Below are 24723 nucleotides of genomic sequence, written 5' to 3'. Positions count from 1 at the left end.
AGCTGGAATATGAAAATAAGATACAAACGAAGATAAACCTAAATTTGTAGAGATTCTGTACACAAACCCACCGAACCGAGTTAATTTGACGCCAGAGTTTGAGATTGAAACAACCACCGTATCAATGTTGGTCTTTATAAAATCCGGAAATCACTAATATTAAAATAATAAATCATTGAAATAATCATAAATCAATCGATTTTAATAAATGAAACAATGACATGAAAAAGAGTTAAATTTAATGTAGGAAAAAAAAAAGAGTTAAATTTAAAATTTCATAATCAGTTATTCGGAAATCAGAATAATAAAAAGGTTTACAAGATCTCTTACAGAAGACAGCGTAAGACGAAGTGGTGTATTGGATTAAAATTTTAAATGAATTTTTTGCAATCATGAAATTTAAAGATATTTAATTTGGATTGTTTAAAATTCATTAAAATCTTGAACTGTTCAATTGGAAGTTTAAATTATGCTACAAAATCCGATGGTATGATTAAAATTTTAAATTATGTTTTAATCCGATGATATTCAATTGAATTGTTTAAAATCCGATGGTATTGGTATTCAAATGTTGATGAATTTTTTGGGATTTCACAAAACGATGGATTTTGTGAGATTTGTCGGTATATTTTAAGATTTTTTGAAATTCTACCAAAATTTATGAGATTTTGAAATATTGTGCTTAAATCCTAAAAAATTTATATTAACTCTACATCATTTTATCAAGAAGATGAAAGTCTTTCCCCAAAGTCTTTCCCCGCCTTCGTTGTTTTATTTTTCAAACTTCTGTAAAAAAAAAAAAATCCACCATCACTCTCCGGTCTCCATGCCCCCACTATCGATTCACTATGTTGTGTGTGTATGTTAAAATGTGTATATACAGATTGTATATAAGGAAAGAAAATATGAAGAAAGGACAGTTACATCAATTGGCGCCGTTGGCTGTGTTTCTGGCCCGACCCTGACCCACCAAACGAGGGGTCCATATTCTCAGCTACTCTTTTAAGAATATGTCTGTACTCCATTACCCGCAAATCAATGGCTGTTTCTTCTTTTTTAACCCCTCCTTTCATCTTTACCATGACTTTTGCTTGCCCACTATTTCGATTTTCGGTTTCACGGGAGGATTAGCTAATCATGTCTTAGCTTAATTCTTTTCTTTTAGATTTTGCTCTCAAATTTTTTTAAGAAGGAAAGCAAGTGAATATAAATGAAAACTGTTTTTTTTTTCATCCTATTTTTATAGTGAAAGCATGTTATATTTGCATCAACTTTCACTTGTATTATTCACTCGAGAGCAGAAATTGGAGTGACACTGACATAACTTTATTTTTTTTTTCATTTATATTATTTTTTAATTATAACTCGAGAGTAGAGGCTTATAATTTTGCATTTGTTACTGCTAAGTGTTAGTCATGTTCAGCCCCGTATGATCTCAAAATTTCAATAGAGATGGGCTATTCAAATTCAGATAATATTAATAATGTTTAATTTGATTCGAGTTCTTAAAACAAAAATATCAATAACAATTGAGGTCGACTTCGGCTTGAATTTTAAGCAAGTCGCATTTAATCAAGACAAGTAAATTCGGATTTATGGTAACAACTCTCGCGACACAAATGGATGACTAATCTCGTGATATTTATGAAATTCTAAGAACATATGCAACAGAGTTATCTGTAATCGTTGATTAAATTAAACTTGTAATACATTTTGATAAAAATTGCGGATTGCTAGATATTCTGTTTCAACGATACCCTCTCTTATCCATTATATACAGGGTGTTTGACCGTTTACACATATTTTTAGGAGTTTTAACCGCATGCTCAAAATTAGAATTTTTAAAATTTTCTTTTGTTGTATAAAAATATTTATATTATGTTTTTATCAAGGAAAAGAAAATTACAAAAATATTAATATTTGCTATATGATCAAACTATTTAAAATTACGTGTAAAAAGTCAAACGTCTTATATAATGGATTAGAGCGGGTACTAATCATATTGGCCGGCTATAATTTAAAAATAATATGTTATTAATATTTTAGACTGTTAAAAATATAACATATCACTACAATATGATAATAAATGATGTATAATTTTTTTACAGACAGGTCTGTAGAGATTCGACAAATATAATCATTCAAAATAGGTTGACTAGAATTATAGATAAAAAATAGGTACGGCTGAAGGGTGATTTTTTTAAAAAGTTGGGTATAATTTTTATATTTAATATGCCTAGGACTTTTTATACTTTGAGAACTCTGATAAATTGATAATCTCGAGTCGCATCAGTTACTCCTAACTAAAAATGACCTTTATTTGAAGGAACCAGGGATCTAATCATATATTGACAATATAAATTATAAAAAATGAGACAGTAGATAATTTTATGAATTTTACACTTTAAATAATCTTCCACTGAACTTATTTATAATTTTAACCTAATTTCTATAATAGTTATGTTTGTAACAAATGTAACGTCGTCAAGTATCATATTTGGACAACATATTATTATACTTATACAATTTGAAATAATAATAATATAATATTTTTAAAATTAGTTCATTAATATAGTCAGCAACACCGAAACAAAACGTCTTCAAATTCAACAAAATTTATATATAATGTTCAATTTAGCCCACCACTAAAACCCAATTTTACTAATAATGTTCTGAAAAATAATTAACGCTATTTATAGTCTTATATATTCAAAACCTTAGGTTGAAATTGAATGGGTAGAAATGAGACGGTATAAATTACGAAGAATTTTGTTAAGAAATATGCACTCGGACCCCATGAATTATATATATTGAGACAAATGAAAATAAAACATACTTTAATATTTTTGTAAATTGTAACTTAATAATTTGTTTCTAAGATTTCTTTCCAAAATAGAATTTTAATCTTTTAAAATTTTATTTGAAATTCTTTTAGAAATTATAAAACTGATCGCAGTATTAAAATGAATGCCGACCGAATAGTGAGGCGGAAGGAGTAAAAATTTATGAGAGAATAATAAATAAATTAACGTGAATTTAAAAATTTTAAAATAATAAAAGTAAATAAACATATGTGAATTTAAAATTTTTAATGACAAATATTATAATATCGAATAAGTGAAAATGATACAACGCTTTAAAAATATGCGGACTATGAGTTCTAATTCAAAAACATAAAACGGAAGGATGAAAGAAATAATCATACCATAAATGTCATCACATTCTATTTCATCTAATACAAAAAGATACAACCTAATTATTGATATTAATTTACTGATTTTTTTTTATTTTTTTTGACAATGAGAATGAATCTCAATAAAAAGATTCGACAATTCACCGTGATATTAATTTACTGATTTGATAAGATTGTAATTTATCAAATATTAATTGATGTTATTAGGCATTGCACAAAAAGTTAATGTGCACGTTGGTTAGTGTGTCACTTATGGGTTTTTTCATAAGAAAATTGACCTCTATATTTTTTAATCCGCTTGTTTAAAAAACTATAAATATTCATAAAAAGTTAAATATGCTAATATTTTTAGGACATCTACCATTCTACCTCTACCTCTAACTCTTTTCCAAACAATTTATTTATTTATAATTCATTTTTTATTTTAAATAGGAAACAGTTTTTTAAATTTATCCAAACGATCTAACTACAAAGTTCCCGACTGAAACTCACAGAATTCAGGTCGACATCATAAACTCAAATTGACTTAATTAGAAGTCTAGTTATAGGGGTGAACAAAAAACCGTTTAACCCGCAAAACCGACCCAACCCGCACCTTATTTCGGCCGACCAAACCGAACCGTTCCAAACCGAAAAGTAATTGGGTTCGTTTTTTATTAACCCGAATAAATTGGGTTGGGTCAGGGTTTTTAATTTTTTAACCCCCACCCAACCCAACCCAACCCGTTTAAAATAACATAGTCCAGTAGTCCATTATTAAAATTATAACAGTCCATCAAAGTATTGCAGCCTAGTCCATTAGCATCTGACCTAAATCATTTCTCTATGCTTCTAGTTCATAGCTTGTTATTATATTAATTTCTCTGTAAATATTCATAAACTTATTAATAATAGTTTGTAACCATCCTTAGATTATTATGCAAATGCAAGGTGTTTGTCTATTTAACCACAATCTGTATGTAGCTTAGTAGTTTAAATCTGTTTGTCTATTTTGTACTTGTTAATCACCATAGCAGAGAATGATGGAGTTGAAAAGCAAATGTTGCAATTTATTACTAGTGCATCTATGTCTCTGGGACTGGGATTGAGTCCAGAATTTTGAAATGCTGCAATGTGTTTCTGCAATGTGTAGTCTATTTAAACTACTAAGCTACATACAAATTGTGTTTGTTAGTTTTTAATTTTGACAGGTTAAAACCCGATAAATCCGATCCTACCCAACCCAACCCGACGTATAAATAATAGGGTTGGGTTGGAAATATTTTTGAGGGTTAACGGGTTCGAATTTTTATAACCCGATTAAATTGGGTTGGGTTGAATTTTTGCACCTAACCCGGACAACCCAACCCGTGTTCACCCCTATCTAGTTAACAGCAAATTAAACTATTAAGCAGGTCAAGTTAATACTTCCTAACACTAAACTCGATTCTATTCGAACAACATGTTGATTAATTCCTCAACTAATAAAAGAAATGGATATTTCCGAAAGACACTAAAATATCTCCACACCAAAAACCTTAGTACATGAAAATGAGCTAAATTCAAAATCCCAAGTATATATATCAACGCAGTCTCCATATCAAATACCCCATCTATCACTCTCTTTCTTTCCCACCCCACCCTCACTCTCCCTTCATAATGCAAGGGAGTCATATCCATGTCCACCCCTTGTTCACACTCGCTCTCCTATCCATCTTCTTCATCTCCACCTCCACTGCGTGGCGCCCATGGCCCACTCACAACGCTACCAAGTCGGAGCTCCAGTTTGGAGGCTCCAAAAAGTACGAAGGCTCATCGGACTTCGTGAAGCTCCGGTACCACATGGGCCCGGTTCTGACTGCCAATATCACCGTTCATATCATCTGGTATGGCAAATGGCAAACACCCCAGAAGAAAATTATCCGTGAATTTATCTCTTCCATTTCCGACCCGGGTCCGACTCGCGGCCCGACCCGGAAACCGAACCGGCCATCGGTGTCGAAATGGTGGAGGACGGTTCAGCTCTACACGGACCAAACCGGTGCTAATATTTCACGGACGGTTCATCTCGGACCGGAGAAGAACGACCGGTTTTATTCTCATGGTAAGTCTCTTACACGTTTGTCTATACAGTCTGTAATAAAGAGTGCTGTGACTGCTAGGACCCGACCCTTACCCGTTAACCCGAAAGGGGGTGTGTACTTGTTACTGACGTCGGATGACGTAATGGTACAAGATTATTGTCAGAATGTGTGTGGGTTCCACTACTTTACGTTTCCATCTATTGTGGGGTACACTTTACCGTACGCATGGGTGGGTAATTCGGGTAAGCTTTGCCCCGGAATGTGTGCTTACCCGTTTGCTGTACCCGATTATATACCCGGTTTGAAAGCAGTGAAATCACCAAACGACGACGTTGGGGTAGATGGGATGATAAGTGTGATTGGTCATGAGATTGCTGAGATGGCAACTAATCCGTTGGTGAATGCTTGGTATGCCGGGTCGGATCCGATTTTCCCCGTTGAGGTAGCGGATCTTTGTGAGGGTATTTATGGAACTGGGGGAGGTGGGTCTTATACGGGGCAGATGATCAACGATAAGGATGGTGCCACGTATAATATGCATGGGATTAGAAGGAAGTTTTTGGTGCAGTGGATATGGAACCCTTTGTTAAATTACTGTACCGGCCCTAATGCTCTTGATCTGTAATTTAGTGTTTTAATGTTGTTTTGTAATAGCTTGTTTAAGTAAGTTTATAATGGTCACTTTTGGTGAAGTTTGTTTTGAGAAAATGAAAAAGAAAAAAAGAGTTGGTTTGTAATAGCTTGTTTAAGTAAGTTTATAATGGTCACTTTTGGTGAAGTTTGTTTTGAGAAAATGAAAAAGAAAAAAAGATTTGGTTCTTCCAATGTTATAAATAAAGTACTACTGTATTATTTGTTGTAATTGAATTCATATTCTGCAAAAATTTTGCAGAGCCCACTATCTAGGAATACATATTCAACTACTATACTATTTTCTTTTTGGATATGGATGGCAGGATGGTGAAACTCAGTAGTTTCAATCCGAGTTTTACTGGTAGATGCGTGGGGTAGAATTTTGACCTGAAACTTGCTTTAAAGTCGATTATAATATGACCGGTTGTAAAATTGATATCAGATGATATTATTAACTCAAACTCCAATTTTATTTTTTGAAAGTTAAATTGACCGATTTTTTATTAAGTATTAAAAAGTATTTATTTTGTTTTCATTTCAAAAATTAAAATTTATCATTTAAAAAGGTTAAATATATTAAAAAATAGGATAAATTTCTTTACCTTTTCAATTATTATAATATATATAAATTTTGATTTAACTTGACTTGTCAATAACAAGTCAAAAAATACAGAAGTAGTCTCGAATTTAAACACTCTCAACATACGAGGAAGGTAGAGATTTTTAGGCTCAAAACTTGACGGAGAGAAGTTAAATTCATCAAATCTGAGCACGAAAACTGAAGGAAGTTGAAATTCTAATATTCTATGCTGAGTTTCCAAATTCGAACCCTATTAATAAAGCAATACGGAATTAAGGTTCAAGAAGTCATAGAGTACCTTATTTTAAGAAGCTGCGAGTTATAGAGTACCTTGTTTATCCTACTAAGTGCATCTCCAACGCTGTTGATTATAATCGTTGGCTAAATTAGACCTGTAAGACGTAATGTAAAATTTGCCGAACCTGTAAGACATTCCGCTTCAATGGTATTGGCTATATTGGTTGGCTATAATTTAAAAATAGTATGTTATTAATATTTTAGATTGTTAAAATTGAATATATCAGTTCAATATGGTAATAAATGATGTGCAATCTTCCTATAAATTTTTTACAGACACGTAGAGGTTCGACAAATTTAGTCATGCATAGGAGGTTGGCTAAATTTATAGATAACAGATCACTATGATTGGAGTGTGAACTTTTGAAATGATTGGTTAAATTTTTTATTTTTGACATGACAACTCACTTTTTAGCTAAAGGGTGTTCATGATTGGAGATGCTATGACAAATGCCCAAAATAAAAAAGCTTCAACATAGGATACCCTATCGATGAGAACACTTTGCAAAAAGGTCAAAACTCAAACCTAATGTTTGAAATAAAGGCCATGATGCAGATACGGAGTCCGAGTGCAAGAGAAAAGCAGGGTGCAATACAAGAAAAAACAATGAAAAGGAATGAGAAACGATTGACATGAGTGTCTAGAGAAACGGTGGTAAGAATCGCAGGCAATAGAGATTTAAAAAATGTGTATGGAGGAGTATATGTGAAGCACTCAAAAGGTACAAAATTGCAAATGTCAATGTCAGCAATCAGAGTGTTGTCCAGTACGATTTCAACGCTTATCCCAAGACCAGAGACCACCAGACAGGTCCCATCCTGCTCACTTTCTTTTCCCTAATTACATGCACTATTTCTTTCATTTTCTTTCGGCTAATGTTTTATGTTTTCGAAACAATTATTATTTGTTTAACTTTTTTCTTGGGGACCTAGCATCAAAAAAAGGAGGCTCCAAGCTGTACATCAGAGTTGAGCTACCTACTATCTGCATTGTGCTACAGCCTACAGCCCTAGACGTGGCAAAATGTGATTTTGATTTGGTTTTGATTTGGTTTTGGTTCTCATTATATAGACTTAGTTTGGATAAATAAATCAAAACCATTTTCAAACCATATATTAAAAAAATGTGGTTATGATTTTAGTTTGAATTATGGGTAAACTAGTTTAATAAATAAAAACAAATATTATATGATGAAAAAAAAGTAATACACTCAAATGACAATGTAATGAATAGTAAATATAACAATATCATGTGTGAGTGTGTGAGTTGATGTAGTGGTTCAAGCTCTTGACTTCTCCCGGGAGACACAAATATAGATCAAATATAGTTAGATCCATATTTTGGGACGAAATATGAGACTATAAACCAAACCAAATCCATTTTCTTAAATGTGATTTCATATTGATCCAAATTCATGGTTTAATAGTTTTACAACCATATTGCCACCTCTAATCCTCTATACAGCCTCATCCTCGCACACATCTTTTCTTTTATACTTTTCAGTTTTCATACGGGTTTGTTTACTTCACTTTTTTTAAAATTATTTGTACTAGAAATTAAATAATTAATAATCTTCTGTTATTAATATTCAATATCTCAAATAATTAATAAAATAGTAAAATAATATATATTATCTTTTAAAATGATATTATATATTTATGAAAATTCAATTTTAAAATTATAAATAAGTTACTAAAATAAATTAGGACTTTCAACTTATAAGATTTTGACTTATAAATAAAAATTAATATAATTTTATAAAAAAAAGCGAATAGGCTGATTTGAATATACTAAAGGGCAGACAAATTCACAACGAGAAACGCACTATTTTAAAGTAAATGCCAGCATTGTAAACTTTTCTTTTGTTATTGTTCGTATAAAAACACAATTTGAAAGGTGGATTACGTTTGACTAGATTAGCCGGATATGTCTAACAAAAATACATAAATTAGGCCACATATGAATCTCAAACCCTAGTAATTGTTTGATTTAGTTACGAAAAAATCATCCAAAGATGAGAAATTATAAAAATTACACCAGGCGTAATAAGAATCCCAAGAAATCATGAGAACTTTGAACTTGTTTCCACAATAGATTAAATATTTGTTATTATATTATATTTTGAATAATGGATGCACCTAGTTAGTGATTTATCACAGTTGAACTTAGGGGTGATCGCGGTCCGGTTTGGTTCGGGTTGGAGATAGAACCGGAACCAAACCATATATTAGCGGTTTTTTATAATCTCAAACCAACCCGCGACCCGCAAACCAATTAACCCGGACCAAGCGGTGCGGTTTTTAATGGTTCGGTTAAGCGGATTGATCGGTTTATGACTAAGGCTTATAATCAGAAATGAGAATTCATGAATAATACTAGAAAATAGAGGATCATTTTGTCTCAATTTACATAATTTCACATAGTTAAATTAAAATACAAATTTTGGTCTAATAAAATGCATAAAGTTGAACCGAAGTCGTGGAATACCGAATTGATATGACTTGTAGTTGGTATTGATAAGGTAAGCAACTAGACAACCTAGCAAGTATAAACTAAAAAATTAATATATTTATGTAAAACTAATATTTTGTATATATATAATATTAAATATTTATATTATATATATACACATGCGGTTCGGTTTTATAACGGGTTGGTTTAATATAAAACCGAAACCAACCCACAAACCACGGTTTTTTAAATTAGTCGAACCGAAACCGTAAACCTCATTTCGGTTTCGGTTTGGATCGGATTAATATCGGATTGGTTTATGCGGATTTTGCGGTTTAAACCAGACCGTGATCACCCCTAGACTTGAACTAGCACACAACTCACAGTTTTATCAAATGTCCAGACTTTAGTAAACATTTTGCTCTAAACATCAAGCTTGACAGTTGACATAACACAACTAGGCACTGTCGAGCCTTTTGTCGACTGCAGATTATTAATTTTGCCACAAAACTTCGAATTATCATCCGTAATTAGTAGTTTTGCTCGTCAGCTTTCATTACGTGTTTTTTATTTCACCATGCCCCCCATAAGAACAAAGCTCCGCTGTAGCCACCCTTCCGATTGTGCAAGCACCTGGACACGTTATCTGACCTTTACTCCCTCCGTCCCATTTTATATAATCTTATTAGATAGATATAAAGAAGTACTTGCACATAATATTTTTTTTGTAATTTATTATTAAAATTTAAATTTTTATATAGAATAAAAATTATGAAAAAATATTATATAAAAATACATCTATCGAACACATTGAAGTACGTATAAACAGTGAACAAGTCACCTAAAGTGGGACGGAGGTAGTATCTGACCAGCCTCTCCTCGCCACCTATCCAAGAACACTAGAACGCCGGATGGCACAACGTAAAGGAGAAACCTGAAGCTATATACCTAATAAGATATCACGTGTCCTGAGATGCAATATATTTGAGACATCTAAAATCATGGAGGAATACAATATTTTATCCGCTTGCTCCATGATTTGACTTCAGAGTGCGGCAACTTTTACCATGCTTTCAAGTTTTGACATAAATCATATTCACTTAAAAAAATTACGACAAATTTAGAAAAATTTAAATATACATTTCATAAACTACGGAACCAGTAAATTAGGGCTGTAATTCGAGTCGAGCCGGGCGAGTTTCGAGCCGAGCCTAATTCGAGCCAAGTTTATTCGAGCCGAGCCGAGCCGGCTCGGTTAACTAATCGAGCCTAAATCTGCCCGAACTCGACTCGGTTAATTTCACGAGACGAGTCGAGTCGAGCCGGCTCGTTTAGCTAAACGAGCCGGTTTTAACGAGTCGAGCGAGCCAGCTCGTATAATTTTACACTTAATCGAGCCCAAACCTCTACCCGAACTCGGCTCGTTTAAATTCACGAGTCGAGTCGAGCCGGCTCGTTTAATTAAACGAGCCGAAATCTTTACCCGAACTCGACTCGTTTAACGAGTCGAGTCGAGCCGAGCCCACTTAAACGAGTTCGAGCCGGGCGAGCTCGCGAGCCGTCCGACTCGAATTACAGCTCTACAGTAAATAACTTAAGTTTTTACAGTTAATGTAAAAAGGTTCACTGACTAAATCCGGTAATGACAAATGGAAAGACGTTACTGCTAGTCGTAGGGATCAGCCCAACCTACAAGTGAACACAGCCCAATAGATAGCCCACTCTTGTTTGGTGATGGGCCTAATCAAGACTCATATCCATGGCTTGCAAAGAATCCTGCTCTACAAAAAAGCATAAACAGTTCCAGGTTCTTAATTCATTTGGCAAAGTTTCGTAGTAAGATAAAATGCAACCAAAAGGTGGATCAGAAATGAAGAGGAGCATGAGCTGATACAGTCTCATTCCCTTCACATTACATTATGAAATGCCGATTTGCATATATTATCTGTGTTTCCCCTCGGCCTGGAATATCCGTTATCACTGATTAAAGAAAGAGCATGCTGTTATATACTGGTACTTAATATTACTAGGCTAATACATGAACTGTATCATACCCTGGACTGAGTGGAGTTGAGACCTCCATATACAATCCAAGAAGACACGTTAGGCTAGGCAAGTCGGCAAATTATAATCAAGCCCTACTGGCTCGACTCACAACCACAATCAAGAAGACCACAATGGAAAGCATGAAAGAAGCCTTTAGTTTCTCCTCGAATGAGTCCACAACTTGTTCCGTTTCATTCGCACTTTTAGATGGCAGAACCAAGCCATTCATCATATTTGTTATTTTGTCGACCAAGTCCACAAATTTTGCCTTCATGTTGACAAATATCCAACTCAATATGTCTACTGATGTCCCCGAGTCATGAGAATCATCACTGGATATGGAGCTCAGAGAGGCATTGCTTTCAGCTGCATTTAATAACGCATAACTAGTCAGCAGTACGAATATTACAGTTCAGAAAAAAGACAAGTATCTGAAACACTCATTAAGTATATTAAATTCTAACGCTTACACGTTCACTTTAAGCCAAAAAATGTAACCTGATTAAATTTTGTCTAATATTTCAGGATGTTTGCTAATTACAGTTCAATATCTATCTTATAGGGGACGCAGACACTCAATACATATATACAGAACATGACATTCGGTAAAGCGACCTGGACTAATTTAAAGACAATTTAATAAATAGATGAAATACTTGCACAAACCTTGAGCAATTGATTGTTTGATTTCCCGCACAACCTCATTGTTCAAAACAGCATCCCATACAGCTTTGTCAGAAGACAGTGAAATTACCATTTTCTACACAAAATGCAGTGGAGAACATTAAAGTACTTCACGTTACATTGATCTATAGGAAATCAAATTGTAACGTCAGAACAGGAAAACGTATACTAAATCTCATCAATTTACATATATCATAAGTGGCCCTCCATTCTCCTGTTTTGTTAATTAAGGATGTCTCAGAAAAAGTGGCAAGTGGAAAGTAGGCAAAGTATAATACACCATGCAACACTAGCTTAACTAAATAAAAGTAAAAATGCTAGAGTGGTGATGGTAGTTCATGGCTGTAACTTGTAAGAAGTGCAACACAACAAATTTAAAAGCTTTCATTACTATCAGCGGATTGACATTTAAAAGCGATACTCATATATCATCAGAGGCATTTACTGGTTTAAAAGAAAGATATAACTTAACTGTTTAAATAAGTACACATAGCTATACACATTTACCAATTACATGTAATACAATGTCCGAAGCGCCAGCAAGTTGGATACTTGGATTATTTAATCTTTAAATTTGCATTTGGACATAGATTTCCTTGGCAATTCTGATCAAATATTATGATAGAAAACAAATTTCTGCTGTAAAGGGGAGATAATCTGTCAATGCTCAGCATAAACAGCAGCCTTACCTGAACATGTGGTTCTGTCCGAAGTAAATGAAAAGCATCATACAATCCATCTGAACCAAAATTCTTTAAAAGACTTGCATTACAGAGTGGCAGTGAGGGTTCCATCCAATCTACCTCCGACCCATATGAAGGAACTCTGCGCAGAAAACTGGTCGGACTAGTTACTTGGTCCACTAACTTTTTATCCAAGTCATTAACAGCATCACCCGTTAGAACCTGTTGGAACAACACTGGGTCAAGGACCCTAGTTGGAACCAAATATTAGTAAAGTCTGGGCAGATGCCAAGAGAGAAGAAACTGCATTTAGCTCAGAAGCACAGCATTGGTGAATTCTTATCTATGCCAATAAAGTAAATGTAACAACTATTTACTTGCTTCAGAACTCTAGTTGGAAATTAAGGGGATCAACACATATCTCTGCCAATCAAAGCAACATCGCAAAAGCCAGGTCAAGTTAATACAAGTAGCTATCCTAGCAATTCTCTTCACATGCAATTACACATACATTGTCATTGATGCTAATTAAAATACATTATACAAAGTTAACAATAACCAAATCAAACCAAGTGTATCCGCTGCATCATTCCTAAGGCTAAGTAAATAAAATGTACACAAACTACCCTCCCAAGAGTAGAGAGTTTTTCTCTGAGAATCTATCCATATACAATAATTTACAAACACAATTTTTGGCATAAACAAACTATCTGCTCATTGGTTTTTGGTATTTAAAATTAAGTATCTTCACATGTGCAACTAATATCTATGATCATCAATATTCTGGTACAAAGACACACAAGCAGTCAATAATGAATTGATGAAAGAGTAATTCGTAAAGCACCCCGAATGTCAAGTTATTTATTTTTTGCTAAATAACATCAAATATCGTATATATGCCTCCATTAGTAAAATGGGAATATCAATCTGTATCAGTTGTCACTTTCCTAGTACCATAGAAAATCCTCAAAATATAGAACACTTTCAAATTAAAGAATAATGAGAAAGTAACGGTTTGTATATATTATCTGTCTGAACGTATATGGAATCTAACAAGACAATTACTTAGTTCTAGTTTAATAGATACAAATTAGCCACTTGTCTGCCGAACAGAATTTGGGGCACGTAGCCCTACTCTAAAATTAAAGTTTTTGACATGATAAACTAGCTATTCCCCAGTGAATCAAGAGATAAGCATAAGAAAAAAATTTAACTTTTTTTAATCAAAGATTATAACCTTTTTTGAAATAATAAAATAAGATTCTTACTGCTGGAGAGAAGAGACTGCATGTTGCACTTCTTCAACAGAAGGAACAGACCCAAACACAAGATTCTCATCACAACACAAACCCACATCCTTCTCCTCAACTACATCACAGCTATCAACATACTCCCACTCATCAGCCTCAGAAGAATCAGAAGCATAAGCCCACGTGGACATTGGAGCATGAAATGGATTGCAAAAAGGAGATGAAGCAGTAGCATTAGAGTTGGACACAGAGAGTGTGTTTAAGCCCTTGGGTTTGAAAATATTGGACGAGGGTCTAGGAGGAGTGGTGTTACCGGTTGGTGAAGTAGGGCGAGAAAGAGAGTCTTGGGTTGCACCACCACCACAACCACCGGCTCGCACGGTTCTGTGGATGGACCTCATCATCGCACCGCCTTTGTTTCCGGCGCCGTCGCCGCTACCAAATGACCGCCTCAACATCTTCCTTATCCAAATTTGGTTTATTTATCCGAACACGGAGACCCGAGATTATCTAGTTTGGACCTATGTTCTTTTTTGTTTTTCGAGACTTGGTTGATGATGTATAGTACTTTGTATTTTATCTTTAGGTACAATATTTTACTATTATAATCGTCTTACGTGTACTTGCAACATATCTTACATGGAGTTTTGCATTGTACATTTCATTGCCGGCACGATTTTATTTTTCTTAAGTTAATTTAGCGTATCGACTTTGAAGTAATTTCTGAGAAATGATTGAGATTGACCCATCTTGAGCATCTACTGCAAGTTCACACAAGATTTCAAAATATCCTTTTCAATCGCTTATTTACGTATACAATACAGTGTTCTAAAAATCCCCGATTTAACCGATAAATTCCCGATTAATCCCCTGCAAGTCGGTCACTGGTCCGATTTTTGAAATCCGATTAATACTTATATATATTTCATAATCGAAGTATATGTGATAAATTACTAAAATTAAAATACTATATTACTTTAAATATGAATAATTATATAGTTTATAAATATAGTTTATATATTAGTTACTAAATAACTAATATAATAATAACTAAATATTAAATAATATTTTAATATTAAAATAAACCCGATTTTAACTCCAATTAATCCTTCCGAGTAATCCCCGATTTCCGACTAATCCTAGAATCGGTAGCTCAACCGATTAGGTCTGATTCCCGATTTCTGTAACACTGATACAGTAGTGATATGTTTTTTTTCGAGAAAACAGTAGTAATATGTTACTTCTTGATGAACATATGTTGGGGAAAATCAGATAGGATTGAATAATTTAAATTTATATTTTACATTAATAATGTCATTAATTTATATTTTTTTACTAATATATATAACTTATATAAATAATTAATTTTTTTGCCCGTTTTAATTACAAGGAACTATCTCATATTAACGAGAGATTTTAAATCTCAGAGTTATGATAATCGGATAAATCCGGACTCAACTAATAAGGAAAAGAATACTTTATGTCCGGATAATTAACACTTTTAAGTAATATGATATTGTATATTATAAAAAATTAGAGATATATTGATAATATAATGTTGTGTTGCACGAAAATAAGGGACCAAAATGATAATAACATATATATTATATCATGTATAATAAAATTGGATCCCGTCATTAATAAATTAAATCATTTTTATCAAAAAATAACAAATCAAATCATTTTAAATTCATATCTGAGTATTATCGGACCTGGACATCACAGTATGGCCAATTAATTATCTGATTGGACTGGGTCTGGACCGTCTTTCTGATAGAGAGCCGACCTAAAACCCTAGGTTACTTTCAATTTCCCATGTTCTTATTAGCCCACTAGAAAGAAAAATCCTGGGCCTGGTCCCATATGAAAATCCCCTCTTAATGTCGACATGGTTTAATAATGTGGACTCACAAACCCAAAAGTCCCCACTTATTCTCTTCATCGCCCACAAAATATATCTGAAACATATTGGGCCAAGCCCAGCCCTTATCTCACCGCTTATAACTCGGAAGCTAAAACCCTAATTAGGTCTCCTTTCTCATATATTGATTGACACCATATTTCAGCCGTAACCAAACAGCCGAGGGAGGGACAAAGCTTTCCAGTTCAACAATGGGTACGCATTTTATGTTTTTCTTTCTAATTTAATCTTATTCAAATCCTTACACACATATAAATTGATGTTCATGTTTAAACTGTGGTAGTACTTTGTTAGATGCATTTAGTTTAAGATTGTTATAACTGATGTAATATACCTCTGCTTAATTTTATTACATAGACTTATGTATTGATTTGTAATAAAAATGAGTAGGAGCTTATACTTATGTTTCTGAGCTATGGAGGAAGAAGCAGTCAGATGTGATGAGGTTTGTGCAGAGGGTTAGGTGCTGGGAGTATCGTCAGCATCCTTCCATTGTGCGTGTCACTCACCCAACTCGTCCCGATAAGGCCCGTCGTCTCGGCTACAAGGCCAAGCAGGTATATCCATTTGTTAAACATTTTAACTTATGGTGTTAGCTTGTTTAATAGCTGATTTGCATTGTGTTGTTACTTCTGCATTTGTGATTAATTGTTCAACTGATTTTTGTTAGGTTGTGATATTGCTTTTAGGACTAGTTATCGGTTTTGTCAAATTTGTGTTGGTATATTGTGTGAGGAAATGAATATATAATAAAACATTTGTTTTTTAATCCGTAAAGATTCAGTTTCTTAAGTTGTCTGTTCTTTGAATTTTGTTGATGTAATATTGAGTAATACAGACAAGGGGGTGGAACATGGATTATAGTTTTGAGGGCATATACATAATGGCTTTTCAGTTCCCCTAAAGTATAATTCAAGCACTGCCACTTCCCCTGTATACTTGTTGATTTTCAGTAGTAAAAAGAAAGAAAACTGGCCTTTTGTTCATTACCCTTCTGATAAAATAATACATCAAAGCTCTTTGATTTGTCTGTAATCAAGTATTTACTTAGTAAAAAAGGCAATTTTGATTGGATTCAATAATGTGATACGTAGATTATAGCATTAACATGTTAAATTAAATTTGGTCACAAGTACGGGCTTCAATGTTGAGTTTGGATGATCTGGTTTTTTTGTTATGTCTAATTCACACTCCAAGCTATAAGCCAAAGAATTATTGAATTAGATGATATGAAGAACACAATGAAAAGTAAAATTGATCGAGTAGAGGCTTTAGACTTTAATGTATGAACATCAATATTAACTCTTTCTAAAGTTTAGACCTAAATGTTCAAATATTTTCAGAAAATAAATCCTTTTGATGGGCTGTGCTGGCCAGGGACATATATGTATATAATTATATGGTTATCAGCTAGTTGCTTACGCATGATATTTGTAGACATAAATATTGTTGGTATATATACTGCGCAGTCTGTTGTTTTTCCCTGGTTAATATCAAACAAGATTTATTGCGTCTTCTACATAATATTTTTGCCTCTTGACAAGTATGTTCTGCACTTTGGCTCAAGAATTACTCATTTGGAAGAATTTTGCATATTAGTTTGTTTAATGTACATATCTATGCCTAACATATAGCTTAAGAGTGTGTAAGTGATCATTTTGTTGTGTACCTGCTCTCTGCTTATTGATATAACACTTTACAAACTGAAAGTTGTTCTTGATTGTGGGATGATATTGCTGGTGTAATTCCAATTGTCCGTTCCCTTGATTTTCTAGTACAACTTTCTCCTTCAGTAGTTGTGGACAAGTTAGAACATTGGTAGTCACCAACATTATTAAAGTTGAATGTAGAAGTATCTTTTTCAAGATACGTAAAGTGCATTATATTTATAATATGCCAGCCTTTTGATGATAAATTAAATATCATAAACAATAGCTGCAACGGCCTTTTACGTTTATATTTTATGATATATCTCACTTGGTGGATTCTGTTGAGCAACGCCGATGGATGAAGTTTGCTGAAGCAACTCACTGTGTAATGATGAAATTAAATACTATCTAATGCAAATAAAATCTTTTAGTTGTCATCCTTAACTAAACAAATCATTTCTTCGACAAGTCACGGGGCTAAGTAAAAATTCTGTGTAGATAACTGCAGAGTCATTTTAATGGGGTGGGTGTTGTGTTCTCTACAGATTCTTGTGGTTTCTAAGATTGCTGATAATATTCCAATGCAGGGCTATGTGGTATACCGTGTGCGTGTAAAACGTGGTGGACGTAAGAGACCTGTTTCCAAGGGTATCGTATATGGAAAGCCCACAAACCAGGGTGTTACTCAGCTGAAATTTCAACGTAGCAAACGATCAGTTGCTGAGGAACGTGCGGGTCGCAAACTTGCTGGTCTGAAGGTTCTCAATTCCTACTGGGTCAATGAGGTATGCACAATGCAACACGATCAGTATCATGTCTAAGAATTGTTTACTTGTATGTGCGCCCTTCACAAGGCGTCTTTATGTAATAATTCTATTTGTGAATTACAGTACAATGTCATTATTTCAAAACATGTTGATCAAAGCCCATTAATGATATTACTGACATTTATAATTCAGGATTCAACCTACAAGTACTTTGAGGTAATTTTGGTTGATGCTGCCCACACTACTATCCGCAATGACCCACGGATCAACTGGATCTGTAACCCTGTGCACAAGCACAGAGAACTACGTGGACTCACCTCTGCTGGAAAGAAATACAGAGGTCTTCGTGGAAAGGGTCACCGTAATCACAAAGCACGACCTTCAAGAAGGGCTACCTGGAAGAGAAACAACACATTGTCCCTTCGACGTTACCGTTAATCATCATAGAGTGTTATATGTCACAGATAATACTCATATAGAGTATTCTCTGTCACTAAGATCATCATCCTTTTGGATTTCTAGTGTACTGTTTCTATTTTCTGCTAGGACTTACCTTGAAGCATTTTTAACATTCTGAGTGCAAGATACTAAGTTTTGTGTTTGTTTAATATTATATTTTGCATTAGACTTGTCAATCTTCTTCACCTTGCAGCCCAGGCACCCCTTTCTTAAGTTCATATACAACTGAGCTTCAAAGGTTTATAAAATTCAGAACCCTGACCACCCACCATAAGGCTAGTAAACTTTATTTCTGCCTTGTAATAGCATTATATAAGTTGCTATTTATAGATTGTATTGGGTATCTAATTGTCTATTGGTCTGTCTAGCAGATAGGATCTTATCGCAGTTTTTTTCCTTGTTGGGTTCAATAATTATGAAAGGTACTGAGAACAGATGGGATCAGTTTTTCCTGTCATATTACCTGACTTGTTTATTGAATAAGAAGATTTTTCTACCTATACTAAGATTAAAAATTAACGTTCTCCAGGCGTAAAAAGAAATGCTTGCACACATTGGTTTGTCAATGCATATTTGAAAAAAAAGCAATTTTCAGATTAACTAGTTTACTTGTAGCTGTAACTTTGCAAGATATCTGCAGTGTTAGTTACTCCTACATTAATTTTCTGTTGATATTACTCCTGGATGGTTCCTCAAAGTTTGATGTTTCACCTTGTGACATTACTGCCTCTTTAACAAAATAGCCTACAGTTTTTTAGTGATATCAAGCTAAACAATGTATTGTGGGTTTTTTTACTTACAAAAAAAAAAAAAAAAATGTATCGTGGGTTTTCCCGGATCGGCTTGCTTGATGTCATACTATAAAGAGGATCTGGTGATGGGAATAATCTGTTGTACTCGGATCAACAACACACACGGCATATTCCGTAATAAACAAAGATGGCCTTTTTCCGTTTCCGCAAACTCTTGTTACCTTCTTTTCTAGTATTCCATCAGGGTAGCTTCTTTGGCAAATAATTAAATATGGGTATGGGTTCAAGACATACGAATATCAGAACATACTATTACAAGTTTTTTCGTCATATGATTTAATCCTAGATTTTAAATGTATATGCGGGAATTATAGTTTAATCTAGCGAAAAATTGATTCATATTATAATTTCTCTTGACTAGGTTTTTTTTCGTGCCGGATGTATGCTAACAATATTCGACAGTTAGGGTAAATATCTTGTCATGCTCCTCCGTATCAGCATACGCAATATGTCATACTCCAGCGAGCATCTGGTGGTGGTAGCAATCTATTGTACATTGTAATTTGCAAGTTGTACAACAATTAGCATTGGACAAACTTGTCCTTTTTCAATTTTATTCTACTTTTCATGTTCAAAACTCTTGGTGATGTAACCTTCTTTCTAATATCCCATCAAGGTAAACTTTCTTAGTGAATTGCTGTAGCGATTAATAAAAAGCAAAAGAAGCGAGGCTGAACTGAGGTAGTCATGAACCATGCAAACATGATGATAAAAGAGACTCCACGGGTCTATTATGTGTTGTCTTCCAATGTTTCTAAGAGTGACTGACTAGTAATTATAAGTTTCAAAGTTAACTTTCCTAATTCATAGAGAAAAAGTGGGAAAAAAGAATAGAAGTATGAAACTTATAATTAAGATGTGGACAAAGCCGAGTGTACGGTGAAAAGGAAACCAAAAAAGGGTATCCAACCATAAAAAGTTAATCCATGATATAGCAATATAGCATCATCACAGGTTGATTTTTGCATAAGAATCTCCTGCATTGCTTGTGTTAATTTCAAACCTATAAATCAATAAGTGCTTGCATCCAGGGTTTAATCACCACTAGTCCACTACTGCAGATTGAATGATTGAAGAATTGAAGCTGTTGAGTTGTTTTGATTACAAAGCAAAGCAAGTATGCACATTATGTTCCACTAAGAACTGGCATCCTCAATGTCCATCAAGTGAGATTCAACACTGCAGGGTTTCCTGCTCTTATTAGTCTAGTATGCTCCCCTTAAAAACGGTGTACAGTGTTAGAATACGATTCTGGTAAATCTTTCTCTTAATATCTTAAAATTTCGGAAAACTTGATCACTTAACATAGTTTCCTCAGCGGAACAAAATGGAGCCAAAAGTGAAAACAAGAATTTCCCACACTACTGGCAATATCACAGTGTTATAGAAGTTTGACAATAGAGACAACCAGTTAACAGAAGTAATTGATAGACTTCTTGAACTAATATATTCTACTTTTTACATAAAATATCAATTAACAATAGCAAAATTCTAATTGTCGTTGTCCTGCTCTAATCAACTTTAAGAGGTCCATATCATCCGGTTAACTAGTCAAATAACTCTGTCCTATACTTCTAATAAGAGTATTAGTTAAGGTGTGTTTTCCAGAGAGAGAGATAGAGAGAGAACTTGACTTAAAGCAAAACTTTATCAAGTGCCTAATAAAGATACTAGTCGGATGTGTATGAACCATTTTGTTGTATTCTAATTTTGTTTTCGGACCCAAACAATCCCACCGATCCGTAAACTTTCAAAGTGTGATAATTATCAAGATCTTGCTATTGGATTCCATGTAAATTTTCTCACCATATTGTCAAATATTTTTCATAACGTTATGTTATTTATATATACGCACTTTCTTCTGGTCTCATCACAGTAAAGATTTAACTTAAAGCAGTTCTATCCATAACTCTAAATTGATAATTTACTTATTTTTTTTCAAAAGCTCGATTTCAAAACTCTACATTTCAATACAATTATTTATCACGTATTATACTCTATTTTTAAAGTGAACAAATATATCGATAATAGAGAGAAATAGTTTGAAATGTGTGTTGTTGAGTTTTTCTACCCACCAAAAATAATAATGATTTTGTTCTCCACTAGGAGAAAATGTTATAATCAAAAGTCCAATTTGAAGTCAAATGAAAGGAGTGCCCCATTTGTTTTTAACTGTGGAGGTGAGCCATGTGACAGCTTTTTGTCATTCTTTGGGCCGCTTAATTCTCTGCTTCTATCATTCTCTTCTGGGCCCATACCCCCTTTATCTTTATGTCCTATTTTCTTTTCCTTTATCTTTTTTCCTTGTTCGCGTTTCAGATTTTGTGCCCAGATTCTCAACAACCTGAACCTTGATAGCACCCTCTTGCTTTTTAAACATCAATTTTCGAATATTTTGGTGCGTGCTCTTACTACACCATATATTCACATATACAGGCAACTAGAGAAATATAACATGTGTATTTTATTTCTCAAAAAAAATATCAAGATGTCGAGAATTCGAATTTTATCAAATGTTACAAGAGTTGTCTTTCTTCTTATGCTTAAGCTAGCTATAGGTAAAGATTGTTATGACCAAGGCATGTGCATGGCTATGGTGATGTTAGGTGGTAAGGTGTATAGATAGGCCATGAATCATCAACTTAAACATGTTGATGGCCAAATATGTCTGAATATGTGACCTGAATCGACATTTGACTGTCGACTTGGGGAAGTGTGCATCTAAAACTAGCAACATAATAGAATAATTTGATTGGTTATACTGTGCATGATATAATCGTGAACAGTTACTCTGGCATTCTATGCATATTCATAACAGTTTGAATACGAGAATTCGAGATTCGAATCAAAGGGGATTTAAAAATCAAGTGTGTCTGCCCTATAAATCTATAATGTATATATAGCAAGGTTGTAAAAATCGGAAATCGGTCCAACTCGGTTTGGTTCTAGAAAAATGAGTACTCGGAACTCGGGAGAGTACTCGGAATGAGTTATCGGATAACTAATCGGGTATTTTTTTTAATTAATTTTTTCTCTCATATATAGTTATATACTGATTAATAATAAAACTGTTTAATAATATTAATATTTTAATAACACAATATAGTTCAAATAAAAGTTACTTGTTTTCGTCAAAAAAAAAAAAGTTACTTGTTGGATTATTTTTGACATAATAATCATTCACAAGTTTTGATGATAAAACACATATACTTTCTAATTAATGTCAATACTCTACAAAAACAAGACCAAAACATATATAAATTTACGTTTAGTCTCTTTTGAAATAATTTTCAAATAAAACAATAAAAAATTAATAAGTCAAACTCGGATTTGACCTCGAGTACTCGGAGTCGAACCGAGTTCTGACCGATTTTTTAAGAAATCGGTTTCGAACCCGATTACTCGGAACTCGGATCGGACGAGGGGTTAAAAACGAGTACTCGGAATGAGTACTCGGCTGACTCGGCGATTTTTAGAACACTGATATATAGTGGAGCATGAACGCATGCATGCGATTGTAGCGGGTGTTTAATGGACTCATGAGTCATGCGTGGTCGACTACAGAGAGGCGTGCGTACGTGAGGGCTTAACACTAGATTAAACGAAAAAAAAGCGTAGATGAATCATATTTATACTTCAAATGGGCTAGGCATAATCAGATGGGTTGCAGAAATTGGCCCCACTAAGTAGGCCGTGGACCCAGCCCACATTAGATGTGCCGTAAAAGAAGGTTCAGTAATTACAGAATGTTCTCTCTTTCCAGTTTATTCCATCATTTTCCTTTGTTGTTTGGTTACCATCTCTGCACCAACTTGTAGATTGTATCAACTTCAGCTCCAGAATGTTTTGGTACAAAATGGTTTTCTTCAAACATGAAATTCATATCAAGCTACTTCACTTTTTATGACTTGCCAAGTAAAAGAATCTTTAAAATTCCATATATAGCCCGAACCGTATCAGAACAATATTCTATTTTACTCCCTCTGTTTTGAAATATAAGTCAGTTTGACTTTTTTCACTAATTTCTAAGTTCTTTGATCGCATGTCAAAAATCATTGTTTTTGACATTTTTTTTTGAATACATATATATGATTGATATTTTTATTCAAAAAAGAAAATTCAAAAATAATGATTTTAAATCTGCGGTCAAAAGATTTAAAAATACGTGCAAAAAAAGTAAAACGACCTATGTTTCATAACGGAGGGAGTAACTCTCATCCCACCCCGACAACCTCATGAGTGTAATGAATCTTAAAAGGATAGCATTCGGTTCTTCAGATACATTCAATTCTTGATTAATTAATTATTCGTGATGAATTAATATTTGTTTCTAATATAATAATAACAGTATATATTTAATTAATTATTTTATTTAAAATATTTTATCAATTTTATCAAAAGTTTCCTATTTATGAAAATATCTCTGATAAATCAAAATATCTCCATTGAATCGTGAACTAACAAATCAATTAATTATTTTCGATTTTTGATTTCTATAATCATATCGACAACACATAAATTGTTTTTTTTACGTGGGGATTGCTTTAGCTCCGACTAACAACAAATATGTTCATCTTTTTGGCGATCTGTCATGCACATATATGTATTTACAGCTTTTGCTGCTTCTGATTGATTGATACTCCCTCCGTCCCACCCAATTCTTTACATTGGGTTTGGGCACGAAGGTTAAGACATATGTATAAAATAGTAGAAAAGAGAGAAGAGAGATAGTGGAGTAAAAGTAGCGTGAAAAAGAAGAAAAAATGGGAAAGTAATGGGACCCATTAACTATTTTAGGAAAGTTTTGTAATGTAAAAAAATGGATGGAACGATCAAATAAGGAAACTGTAAAGAATCTGATGGGACGACGTGAGTAGTATAGAGTACTAAGTTTAAGTATACTACTAAACGCAAAGTACATATATGTGACGATTCTAAAAGCCAGTTTGTTCTCGTTTCCAGCTGGAATATAACTTTGGCGGTTACACATACTTTATTAATTTTTAATACATATATTTTCTCTCATTCTCTCTTTCAAGTTTATACCTCCACACGCAACAAAGTTGTGCAGACTGCAGTATGGATCATTGGATATCTATACTATACTATAATAAGTCAACATGGATATAATTTGTAGTCCAAGGTTTTAGTTCTATTTTTTGGTTTGGTATTCTCCTTTTGGTACTACAAGTCTACAAATGTGGAGTCTTTAATTAAAATTCAATTCATTAATA

General features: G+C 33.6%; 3 protein-coding genes across 3 annotated transcripts; 2 read left to right on the top strand and 1 right to left on the bottom strand.

Moving 5' to 3' along the window:
- Nucleotides 1-4757: 4757 nt before the first annotated feature.
- LOC108224084 (protein EXORDIUM-like 3) lies at nucleotides 4758-6118 on the top strand. The gene has a single exon (XM_064094231.1). The coding sequence runs from the start codon at nucleotides 4832-4834 to the stop codon at nucleotides 5879-5881; it is 1050 nt and encodes a 349-aa protein (XP_063950301.1). The 5' UTR covers nucleotides 4758-4831; the 3' UTR covers nucleotides 5882-6118.
- A 4944-nt stretch (nucleotides 6119-11062) lies between these two features.
- On the bottom strand, nucleotides 11063-14439 carry LOC108222069 (uncharacterized). Its single transcript, XM_017395957.2, has 4 exons — nucleotides 13900-14439; nucleotides 12638-12881; nucleotides 11931-12024; nucleotides 11063-11630 (listed from the first exon to the last, which is right to left on the bottom strand). The coding sequence occupies exons 1-4, from the start codon at nucleotides 14337-14339 to the stop codon at nucleotides 11350-11352; spliced, it is 1059 nt and encodes a 352-aa protein (XP_017251446.1). The 5' UTR covers nucleotides 14340-14439; the 3' UTR covers nucleotides 11063-11349.
- A 1419-nt stretch (nucleotides 14440-15858) lies between these two features.
- Nucleotides 15859-18853, top strand: LOC108219841 (large ribosomal subunit protein eL15). The gene is made up of 4 exons (XM_017393385.2): nucleotides 15859-15997; nucleotides 16193-16359; nucleotides 18039-18236; nucleotides 18411-18853. The coding sequence occupies exons 1-4, from the start codon at nucleotides 15994-15996 to the stop codon at nucleotides 18654-18656; spliced, it is 615 nt and encodes a 204-aa protein (XP_017248874.1). The 5' UTR covers nucleotides 15859-15993; the 3' UTR covers nucleotides 18657-18853.
- Nucleotides 18854-24723: the final 5870 nt, after the last annotated feature.

This window comes from Daucus carota, chromosome 5, assembly GCF_001625215.2.
Source record: "Daucus carota subsp. sativus chromosome 5, DH1 v3.0, whole genome shotgun sequence".
NCBI classification, from domain to species: domain Eukaryota; kingdom Viridiplantae; phylum Streptophyta; class Magnoliopsida; order Apiales; family Apiaceae; genus Daucus; species Daucus carota.
The sequence above is the reverse complement of the archived record's forward strand: the minus strand, read 5'-3'. Positions and strand labels throughout refer to the sequence as shown.